General features: G+C 31.8%; 1 protein-coding gene across 1 annotated transcript; it reads left to right on the forward strand.

Annotated features, from left to right (window-relative positions):
* The first annotated feature begins 271 nt into the window (after positions 1 to 271).
* LOC134282375 (uncharacterized) lies at positions 272 to 11,582 on the forward strand. The gene is made up of 8 exons (XM_062764773.1): positions 272 to 404; positions 2,959 to 3,045; positions 3,161 to 3,350; positions 3,461 to 3,568; positions 3,660 to 3,732; positions 3,850 to 4,013; positions 6,892 to 6,930; positions 11,548 to 11,582. The coding sequence occupies exons 3-8, from the start codon at positions 3,164 to 3,166 to the stop codon at positions 11,580 to 11,582; spliced, it is 606 nt and encodes a 201-aa protein (XP_062620757.1). The 5' UTR covers positions 272 to 404; positions 2,959 to 3,045; positions 3,161 to 3,163.
* The last annotated feature ends 933 nt before the right edge of the window (positions 11,583 to 12,515 follow it).

A 12,515-nucleotide genomic window follows, 5' to 3' on the forward strand; every position in this document is an offset into this window, starting at 1 on the left:
TAATAATAACCCATAGTATAGAAGGATCCATTTAAAAACACGCATATTCGTCAAAGTTAAATGTATTTTACACCAATTTATTTATTTTAATTCCTAATTAAATATCTAATCAAATCACCTTCCAGCAGTCGATTGTCCACAAGGTAATTTTCTATTCTGTGAAAAGTTGAAAAAGGATGCGTGTCTTTCATTGTGTTGTTCCGGAAGAAATTGTAAACATTATCATCATGAATATTCATGTTTATGACGCCAGGTGACCTTGAGGCCTACCCATAGTAAAATTCCTCATGTGTGTAATTTAAAACGAAACTACTTGAAAATAGGATTTCCTTCGTTCAAAGAGAAAGGGTGGATATATTTGTTGTATATGCCCGATCGGAATCGAGTGATGACTAAGAGTTAAAGTAAGCAATGGCAAATAGCCCTTTTTAATTTACCTTAAAGTCTGAAATTCTGTTGTTGATATCTAAAAGGCATGGAAGGAAGTTAAAAGGTAAATAACTCTAGTCAGGTACTCCTATTTGTTAGTGTGTAAATATTTTAAAAAATAAAATAAGCAGTTTAACGTATAAGAACACATATTTTTAAGGTTCAAAATCACAAAATTAAGGAATCTATATTATGTACATGTAAGATCAACTTTGTTAAGATTGTACAATGTTTATGGGGACAAAAAAGAATACGAACGTTACGTTAGTTATCAAATTCAGTGATTTTTATCAAGGGTTTGTTTAAATCAGACTGCTGTACTTGACTTTTAAAAGAACGTTATATGCGTTACCAGGAGGTAAACATGACATTTAACAGATATAGACACATAATACTTATTATTTTACTGTAATGTGTACTATCGATATTCCACTAAGGGAGGGGGGCATAAATACCAAAATTCAAAATTTACTTTGATTCAAGGTTTTAAAAGTATCTTTATTTTCAAATCAAATGAACTGCTCATACCCTTTTTATTGAGGAGTGCGTTTAATAAAAAAACAGCAATGAATATACCAATAAAATAATAAGGCCACATATGTTAAATTTTAAGAAGTAGAAGAAAACCCTTTTTTCAAGGAAATCTGACGAGAGAGAGAGACACACACACACAGAGGGAGAGAAACAGAGAGAGAGAGTATCATGCATGTCATACATTTATATGGCAATTAAACAAGAAGTTCAAAGTTTCATTTTTTTCCTCCTAGCGTTATTTGTTTAATTAGAGTGACTTAAAACGCTTTTCTTGCTGTTTACATACATGTGTATAGAATGTGTAAAACCTTAAATCACTTTGCATCACACATTGTGCACATATTTGTTTTAGTAATTTAGTTTATTTCTAATGGCGTAAATTCTATTTAAAGGTTGATTTATCATTTCATCGGTTGATTTTATTAATCTTATATTTTCCTGGTGTTTTCTCAGGTAGGCCGCTGCCCAGAAGTTTCATTAAATAATGCAATATGTTGTTTAAAAAATGTATCATTTTCTGTATGTTTCAATATTTACTGTTTCAACGAATAGATGTAATATTGAAAAAACTTTTTGATGCGGTGGGTCGTGAACAGTTAGGTAAAATGAATAAGATCTTTTAAAAATTGCCTCAAAAGAATGTCATCTGGGTGTATGATTTATTCATCAACTCATTGTCTGCATTGTATTCCCTCGCAAAAGGCTCGAAAATATTAAGCAAAGGCCTAGTGTATTTCGTTCTATAAAACAAAAAGATTAATGGATGGGCATACAACATATTAATGAAACTTAAAAGAAAAGGGAATCCGAAATTAGATAACAATTTTCAGGACATGCATGTGTTTTAAGGACAGATGATACAAACAAACTGTTAACAAAGACTTTGAAAATAACAACTTGGGGCATGTTTAAATTAGTAAAATAAATAACTTTTACCGCTTAGTTTTTAATATTTTATTTAAAATAGCACAAAAATGGAATTTGAAGTGAAAAATATTAGTATAGATTGATAAGGATGGTTTCAGAAGGACAGACTTTTGAGCATCACAGAAGGTTTACAATTTTTTTATATTCTAGAAATTTATTATTTTCCTCATTTGCAATGAAATTAGGCCAAAAAATATGTACCAATCCAGGCATTCATTTTTTGTTTGTATCATCTGTCCTTAACTAAAAGAGTATAAGTTTGTGAAATTATTAAAATAAATCATTGAAAAGCATTTTTGTTTCCTTCCGAGCACAGAGGACATTAATTAAGAAATAAAGTCCGCGTTTTCGTGAATGTTGCAGAATAACCTCCGAGGTCGAGAAATGTTGTTTGAAATTAAATATATCAGCCGAGGCGTTAGCCGAGGCCTTTATATTTCAAACAACATTTCGAGACCGAGGAGGTTATTCTGCATCATTAACGACAACAAGGACTTCATTTCTATTCTACCAAGGGCGATAAACACAGTCGATTGTTTCCTCTATAGAGAAACGAATTAGGTCACCATGTCTCCAGAGGGAAAATTTGTTTGCTTACCTTTGTATGGAATGCAGACGATTTGAGCTTACGTTGCCTTAAAAATAGCCTTCATAAATTACAAATTTGTTCGTTATATGTATTGATTTATTTTAATAAATATACAATAACAAAATCATGATCTTATTTTACTGCTAAAATCACATTGTTTAATGTGTAGGGAGGTCCGTGGAATAGCCCCGCTTAGCTATCAAAACCGACATTCATCAGCAACTTGATGCAATTTACAGTGTTTTTACTGCAAAAGACGACACATCGATGCGGTCTAAACAAGTATTTTATTCTACAGCCAAACATGCATTTGAATTTTTCAGATTTAGTACGTGTTTCTGATCTGATAATTTTTTGATGACGTTCATGATTTATTGGAGAATAATGTCCGGCGGCTTCCTTTGAAGTTTTCAATTACCGTGGTAGAATTATTGAATATCCCCCGTAAACTTTTTATGTGAACATTTTGTCTTTAGCAGAAAATGTAAAATCAATTGGTAGCGGAATCTGTTGGGTATTATATATGACCTGTTCTTGTGAGGTTCCATGTGCCTCGTTACAATAAGGTTGTAGATATGTAAAAATGGCAGTTTCTTAAATCCAAACATAATTTTTCTTCATATTTCTTAAGAAATCTCAATCTAACATTATTGATCAAGATTGATAAAATTGATTATTTAGGAAATGAACGTGGAGTTAAAACCAGTGACGTCATGTCCTACAAACGCCAGTTCGTGGCTTAACAATGGCATTAAGTTACAGTGTCCTAATGATACACTAGGAAGGAACCTGTACCAGTGTGTACCTAATGATGAAAGATCTTCACTTGTGGAATTTTGTCTTCAAGGGAGTATTGGCAGATATGGAGCAAGTAAGTCAGCTTATTCTTCTTGAATATAAGTAAACAATATTGTAATTTGATTTTTATTCTGCTCCTGTAAATGTATTAATTTACAAAAATATGATTTATTTAATTTAAAGATTTGTGCCCTTTTGCTGTATCCACTGGACACCTGGACGCTCTCAACTGCTCAACGTTTCTCAGTGGTTGTCCAGAAGAATCCTACAATACAAATGAAGTGTATAAATGTAATTATAAGCATTTTGTTGCATATAAAATATAACTGAAAAAAATATTTTAATCGCATTGCCTTAATATTCCGTTGAATCAACGTTTCAGATCACGCCTGCTTAGAAATAAATCCAGAGGAAAAATGCTATTTTGCAAATGAAAACTGTCCAAATTATTCAATGTAAGGCACTTTTACTTTTTATGCTATATTGTTAATCAGCCTTTAAAATATTTTACTAACTGTAATTATCGGACTCTAAAAAAGAAACTCTTCCCTCAAAATCAAATTAATTTTCAGGTCAATTTCACAAAACACTACCTATGTATTTCAACCGGAGGATGATAATACAGCAATTATTGCTGGTGTTGTTTCCACTTTCATCATAGCTCTGCTTGTTCTCGTAGTTTTATATCTCATTTACCGTAGACGCCGAAGGCACCGTCGACGTAAAGAGAAAAGAGGTAAGTAAAATGCATTGCTCTTTTATGTCGGTCCACAAGGATAATTTATACTCTACCAAATAATGAGCTTTTTTATTATGCACAAGAATTGGATTAAGATCGTGACAGTTTTGTTTTTTTTAAACTACATTAATTATGCAATTATCGGTGTACAAATCTTTGAAAATTAACAACTTGATTAACCTTTTCGAACAACAAAATAATCTTTTTTTAGATTACCTTTTCCCATGCACCTTCAAAATATAAGGGAAAAGGTCTGACCAAAATTACTTACAGCGTGTGACGATATCATTAGAATTTATTAACTCGGCTTATACATTTACAACCACTGAGTACTTTCTCTTTTATTTTTTAAGAGAACCCATTGCCGTTAATCGGTGCATGAACAATGCTAAGCGACCAACGTGCGAAGATTTCTAGAACAATTGTAATTCCATCCGTTTTGAATACAATTATATATTCATCTTAAATGCTATATTTAAAGAAATTTAATCTTATTTTGAATGATTTTTAATATAGATGTAAATATTAACAATAAAATGCTTTCTTTGTTCGTAAGTACGGGAATTAACGTCGCAGCTATTGCAGAAACAATTACATAACTACATAACCTGCTTACGCATTGTATCTTTTATCGGCAACTCCTCTCATACCACTGAATGAAATTTGATGAATTTATTACAGATTCTTTATTACATGTTGCCATTGTACACGTCTTATTTTACTTTTTGAATCGACACATAATTTGGATTTCCCACAGCAAAACAAGGACACTGCCATTATATTCATATGATAGGTGGGGGTATCATTTAATTAGTGAGTTCATTGCTCAAAGTACATCTAGTTTGAGACTTCCTTATGACTTCTTTGTGTATATCGCTTCGAAATCCTTAGGATGCCTTAACTCAACTTTTGAAGGAAAATGATTTATTTTAATTTAAAGAGACATTTAAAAGTTCTTTTTGTATTGAAAAAAAGCAATGAAACAAAATACTTTTGTTTCAATTTTATCAAGACATTTTGAATTAATTTCTCTTAAAAGGAATATAGAGACCCTTTGAATATCTAAAATGAAACAAATGAATGCAAATTTGAATTCAAACCGCCTTCGAGAACTAAACAGATATTATCAATAAGAAACTCGGGAATCTTTTTAAATCAACTTCAGAATTATTGCATGTAAAAGTGGTTACGTATTATCATCTTTTAAGTAATAATTCAGAAAGTGTTGAAAAGACATGGCATATTTTGATGGTCAGTATTTACGTGATTAGTATTTTCATTTTCTATTATCTTTACATGATTAAAGCTTATTCTAAATGTTAGTTTTTTATCGTATTGGATACTCATCAAGTCAAATAAATTTAAAAAAAAATAAATTGTGCAGGGGTCCGATTTTTATTTATATTTCATGCAGACAACAATTACTTCGGGAGAGGATAACGTTTAAAAGTATATCGTTTATGTTCGAAAAAAAAATCCTTGAGAATTTAAGATCTTTCTTTTGCTTTTGAAAACTTATCCACAAGATCTTCACTAGACTACTTTTTGCTTTTAATAGAATCATGCTTTAACCGCCAAAACAAGTCTTATTATAAAACTATAAAACATATAGCGATTCTTCTTTACGATATTTGGTGTGGGTGGTTCTACCATTTTTACACTGACTGAACATGCAAGTTGTTTATCCTTTTGAAACAAAGTCAATGATATATTTAGACCGTAATAATATACCTGATACCATTGTTTTCATCCTTGATTTAGCAAACGAATCTCATTGTGATTGTGATTGCTGAATAATCGCGCTGATTAATATTAATCAATTTTATAGTTATAAATATAAGACGTAATATGAATACAAAATATGAACATCCACTATTCTGAGTTTCTTCGTAAACATTACCTGTAATTACTATTCAGCAGCTTTTACTCTATTATCTCACCTTCACAAGGTCGAGATGAACGTATGCTATACCATCGGCGTCAGAGTCGATGTCGGCGTCCTGGTTAAAGTTTAAGGAGCAGGTCCATTCCCAAGTAACTATAAACCCTAAGGCTACCTGGATCAAACTTGCATGATGATGCATCTATGAATAAGGCACTACCAGACTTGATTTGGATGCTGAATTTGACCTATATTCTCCAAATGAGTGACAAGGTTAAAGTTTTAAGAGCAGGTCTATTCCCAAGTAATTTTAAGCCCTATCTAGACTAAATTTTTGGAGCAAGTCCATTTCCAAGTAACTTTAAGTTCTACCTGGACCAAACTTGCATGGGTGATGCATCTAGAGATGGACACCACCAGACTTGCTTCGGATACTGGACCTGGCCTACACTTTTCAGATAAGCCCTACCTGGACTAAACTTGCATGGAGGATGCATCTAGGGATGGATACTACTGGACTTGCTCCGGATGCTGGATTTGACCTTCATTTTCTAGATAAGTGACTAGGTTATTCCATATAAACTCTGGTAATATAAGCCTTACCTGGACCAATCTTGCATGCATGATGCATCTAAGGATGGCCTATCGAAACTTGTATCAGATGATGTATCTGACCTACATTTTCTAGACAAGGTTAAAGTTTTTTAGAACAGGTCCATTGCCAAGAAACCATCAGCCTCGATCTACCCAGACTAAGCTTGCATGGATGATGCATGTAGGGATGGACACCAGCAGACTTGTTTCAGATACTGGATCTGACCTAGTTTTTGGCATAGGTCAATCCCAAATTAACTTTAAGACTTATTTAAATAGAACATGGTTGAATATTACTGTTAAGAAAATATGATGAAAGATTTGCATTACTTTAACTGATAACATTCGACGAGGTGAGCTTCGTAATCTTTGATTACCTATGTTTTATAATAATTTCAGGGAGTGAAGAAGAAGAAAGAGTCCCTTTGTTTACTATAGGTAAGAATTAATAGATGAAATATTAAGATAGAAACCATTTTTGTTTTCCTTCTTTCGAACGTTTTGTTAAAGATATATATGACGATAACCTTAATCAGCTTTTAACTTACCATATTGAAATTGAAATTGATTTGAATTAAAGAAAAGACCATAAACTATTTTAGATATAAAGCAGATTTTATCTTTAATATTATAGTTTTTTTTCTCCCGAGATAGCTGGCTAAATGACTACATAATTAGTTTTCCACCAATGGGGAAACCTCACCATACAGCAGATTTTCCGCCACATTAGGGCTTTATGTTAAGATTTTTACCAAGAGACCAATAAAATATATCCCTCAACTGAGCACACATAGTAGAAAAAAAGCACAGATCTGTTCGGTATTGAACAGATGTAGGGAGGGGGTGACACACTTACATTTACACTTCCTCGGGGCTTTTATCTTGTAAAGAAGAAGACTTTGAACATATTTTTGCAAACTCCATTGTGAAACTTTAATCCTCTTTTGTGGCCTGGCCTTACCTCCAGAGATTACTATATTAACCACTTTTGTAACTAAAGGTTGTAATGAAGTTTTTACATAGGTTTTATTTCTCCATTGCGATTCTTTTTAAGAGATTTTTTTAAAAGATGTCACTAAGTTCTCACGAATTTTTAATTATCTCCCCTTAAAAGATAATATGTCACTACCTGTAAACATTCTATATTTCGCTTAACATATACTCAAGGATTCTCTTTGATACATGTAAATTTGGTTGAAATTATACTTGGTCTTGTGGTTTTTGAGAAGAAGTGGAAATATGACAGGTTGTGGTTTTTGAGAAGAAGTGGAAATATGACAGGTTTTTCGATAACAGACGAAAGAACGACATAGGGACGCCGAATACTCGGAAAAGAAGCTCATTGAAATTGAACCTCTGGATCAGAGGATATAAAACATGTCTGGTGAGCGTGTAGGTTCTGTTTCAATGTTTTGAACTTTATTTACATTTACATCTTTATTTTATATGAATTATATAGAAACAGTAATCAAGCTAATTGATTCAGTCAAAAGATACAGAGTTTGAGCAAAGAAAAACTGGCCTCTTATGACATCAGATACTTTATTTGTCAATAACGTTCCTTGTTTTTAGAAAGTCTTCGTGCGTAAAGCATGCTCCTGTGAGTTTTCAACTTAGAGGAATAATCTAAATAGAATTTTATAATTAGCTGTCTGCAAGTGATATCACATAAATGAGGAAAGTTGAAGAAAGAAAAATTATCACGTTTATCATTAGTCTTGTTGTTGGATTTCCATTACCGTATTTCCTATTAAAATATTCAAATATAAAACACATTTAAAAGACTCCTATTGTCTTTTATTTAGAAATGGTAGGAGAATATGGTATTTCTCAAATAAAAATGTCCAGTACAGTGAAACAATATATTTTAAACAATTAACATAAGGATTTCTTTGGGGAAAATTAATTCTATATCAATTAAACGAATATCTCTTAAACAAATACATTTTAACTACAGTAAAACTCGATTATCATGAACAGTAATAAAGCAATTCGAAGAAATAGCAAAATTCATTAAAAAGAAATAAATTACAGATAACAGAATTGATTTTGAGTCCTATTATCGTTTATCACCTACTTAAACAAAGTGATTTTTCACAGATTCATTATAATAGAATTTTATTAAGCACCTCATATATTACTCTCTCATCTGAAACATTTTGCCAGTCTACAAGAGCCAATCATTGTCGGATCGGGTTCATAAAACTTATATAGTTCCTATATTTGAACAATAACTTTTTTATTAAACAGCATTATTTTTATGCCCCCGTAAATGAAGTTAGGGGGGTATATAGTTTTTGTCGTGTCCGTCTGCCCGACCGTCTGTCTAGCTGTTTAACTGTCTGTCTGTCTGTTTGTCCGCAAAAACTTTAACCTTGCCCATAACGTGTGATTTAGTGAAGCAATGACTTTCATATTTCACACATATATTCCTTGTGTCAAAACCTTATTTTTGGGAACTAAATTTGACCTTTTGACGTTGACCTTGGAGTTTGACCCACCTACATGAAAATTTTAAATTTTTACTTGGGTCATATCTTGTGAACAGTAGATAAGAGGACATATATAATTCACATATGTAATTTTTTCTCAAAAGAGCTTTCATTGGATACCAACGATCTTGACCCTTTGACCTTGACCTTGTAGATTTCCATGCTTGTGAAAAAAATTTAACCTTTGGCATAACTTTTGAACATTAAGGAATAGGGATTTCTTATTTCATATATGTAATCCTTGTGAAAAGACCCTTCATTGCTTACCAACAACTTTTACCCTTTTACCTTGACCTTTCAGATTGACCTACTTTAAAAAAGCAGATCTGGAACATTACTTTTGAAGGGTTAGAACTAGGGCATTTATACTTTTTACACAAAAATTCCAAAATTTTTCTTTGGCCCTAATTTTTTAAATGGTACTGTTACTAGGAATTTCATGTTTCAAGTATCAATTCTTTTTGACAAGACCTTTCATTGAGATGAAAAAAAAAATGACCTTTTTACCTTGACCCTGGAGATTTCTGAACGTACGAAAAAAGACTTGAACCTTACCCATAACCAGGGATGGGGTCGATTACTTTCAAAAGTAATCGATTAAATTATAATTACTTTTGATTTAAAAAGTAATCGATTACAAGCTTATTACATACATTTTTTTTAAATTAATGAATTACATCTGATTACTTTTTCTTTATGTTATCATTATTACTTTAGATTACATTAAGTTTTTTGTTAAATGTTCAAGGACAACGGTATGTTTTATCTCTAATCTATTCTTCTTTCTTTAAATATCATTAATGTTTTTATTAGGTAATATTCAGACAAATTTTGTACTTATAACAGCTGATTTCTATCTTTAATATGAGTAAATATCTTGTGTTTTGGTTGAGAAAAATAGAAAAAAAATATTATTATTGTTTATAAATCCAACTGGACATAATTATAGTTAGTGATATAAGGATTCGATAGAGAACAGTTACACAATTAATTGACCTTCTTGATTAGTGGATGAACATTTCAATTAAGCTATCAATTATTAGATGTTTTTACAAGAATTAACACATTGACTGGAGAAGAATGGATAGTTCAATAATTGTTATTACCCAAGCTGACCTAACTTATGCATAACTGAGTTATATCACTAAATATTAACATTCGCTGTTTTTTTCTACTAAGCCAACTTTGAAATTGATTTGAAAATCATGTTCGTGTATACTCACGCGTAGAAATATACACAGAAAAACGTGCATTTCCGTGACGTCACAATAGGGCTTCAGCGACGTTAGTAAAAGTATAACAATATAGGGCAGCGAAAAATTCAAATATTGAGTATATTTTCGGTGCTTCCAAACATTTAAAATGTTAATATAAGGAATGTTTTTAAGTTTAGTGTGAAATATTGGTGTGAGAATCACACAGAATTGTATGTGGGCATATTTTTCATAAAGCGCTAGCGCACTTCATGAAATATGCCTACGTGACAAGTCTGTGTGATTCACACACCAATAACTCACACAAAACTTAAAAACATTTAAGGAATGTTTTTTAGTTTTGTGTGAGTTATTGGTGTGTGAATCACACAGACTTGTCACGTAGGCATATTTCATGAAGCGCGCTAGCGCTTCATGAAAAATATGCCTATGTGCAAGTCTGTGTGACTCAAACAGCAATAATTCACACTAAACTGAAAAAACATTCCTTATATTTACATTATACCTGTTTGGAGGGAACTAAAATATACTAAATATTTGAATTTTTCGCTGTCCTATATTATTGCATTTCACTAACGTCGCTGCAGTCTCATTGTGACGTCACGTTAACGCAAGTTTCTCCGTGTATATTTCTACGAGTGAGTATACACAATAATATTTTTCAAATTCATTTCACAGTAAGCTTACTAGAAAAACACAGCGAAAGTAAATATTCCTTAATTAATTCACATTATCTTTTTGTACATGTACATTGTAAATCAAACAAAATGATTTTTGGAACACAAATTTCAATTAAGGAACATTTAATATTAAAAAAATATATCTAAGTTAATTCAAAGACTTATAGGGAAAACAAAATGTTGCATTACACACATTTTAAAATTGGAACCCCAAAAAACTTTACTATGATCATGTAGATCGAAACTTTCTTTCAGTATATACATGTATCTAGACAAAAATGGTGAATTGCTAAGCTGCTAATTAAAAGTATTTTGAAATGGCTACTTTATATAGCTATGAAATGATAGAATTTACTCATTGCCTGGACAATGGGCCTGTTTTTAAGCATTTCTGGAAGCATTAGAAGAAGATTTCTAACTAAATATAGCATATAATTTTATAATAACTTATGCTTATAAATAAATTGATACTTTGTACACTGAAAAAAATGAACACTGAATATCATCAAAATCAAAATTTTATGAACTTTCTTTTAAGAATTGTAATCATACAGTAAACAGAAAGTAATCATGATTAGAGAAATTTTTTTCAGCGTAATCGTTTAAATAACAATTACGTGTAATCATAAAAATGGGTGATAACTGATTACTCATGATTACTGATTACAGCTGATTACGATTACCCCATCCCTGTCCATAACTAGTGAGGGATAGGACTTTCATACTTTAAATATGTCTTCCTTGTGAGAAGACCTTTCATTGGATATCAATAATTTTGACCCTTTGATCTTGACCTTGGCGTTTGACCTACTTTTTTTGACAAACTTAACCTTGGACATAACTTTTGGTAGGGGTAGAGCTTTCATGTTTCACCTATTAAATCCTTGTGACAAGAACTTTCCTTGGATATCAAAAACCTTAACATTTTGGCCTTGGTGTTTGGCCAACTTTTTACAAACATTAACATTGGCCATAAGACAGTAAGGCCTTTCATATGTTAAGAGACGAAGCCAACTTTGACCTTTTGACCTTTTGACATTGACACCTTGTCCTATTCATGAGAATTTTGACCTTGGCCATAAACCTTTAACATGTGGTGCTAAGGTTTATTTTTAACATTTGAATTTCTTGTGAAAAAGGCCTTTCTTTGGGTACCAACATATTTGATCTGTATTTGAGAAAGGTTAATCTTTCCTATGTTGCCATACGGGGGCATCAGTGTTTTGGAAACACATCTTGTTTCTTTAGCAAACTTTAGTAAATTCTAAGCGAGTCATTCGGTTTATTTGTATAATTCTCATATTAAACAAATTTAATGAGAGCCAAACTTTCGGTATATTAGTATTTGCAAACATTCGTCTTCGTTCAACTGTAACGCAATTTTTTTGCGAAATAAGGCAAAATGTTTAGTCGCGATAAAAAGCGATATCTCTGCGATACATCGCATAACTTACACGTTATGATGCGAAACTTTCGTGTTACATTATTACATCAAACTTTCCAATCTTTTTTTACCCCCAGAAAGTTATCCACTGAAATTTACCCAATAATAAGAAAAGATACCACTCTAGATGCCCTAGCAGGATCCAAATGGTTTTCCACCATTGACTTGAAAGGTGGTTATTGGCAAGTTAAGA

The sequence above is a fragment of the Saccostrea cucullata genome, unplaced genomic scaffold (assembly GCF_032062105.1).
Source record: "Saccostrea cucullata isolate Sc308-1 unplaced genomic scaffold, CSIRO_AGI_Scuc_v1 ctg5415, whole genome shotgun sequence".
In the NCBI taxonomy this organism is placed as follows: domain Eukaryota; kingdom Metazoa; phylum Mollusca; class Bivalvia; order Ostreida; family Ostreidae; genus Saccostrea; species Saccostrea cuccullata.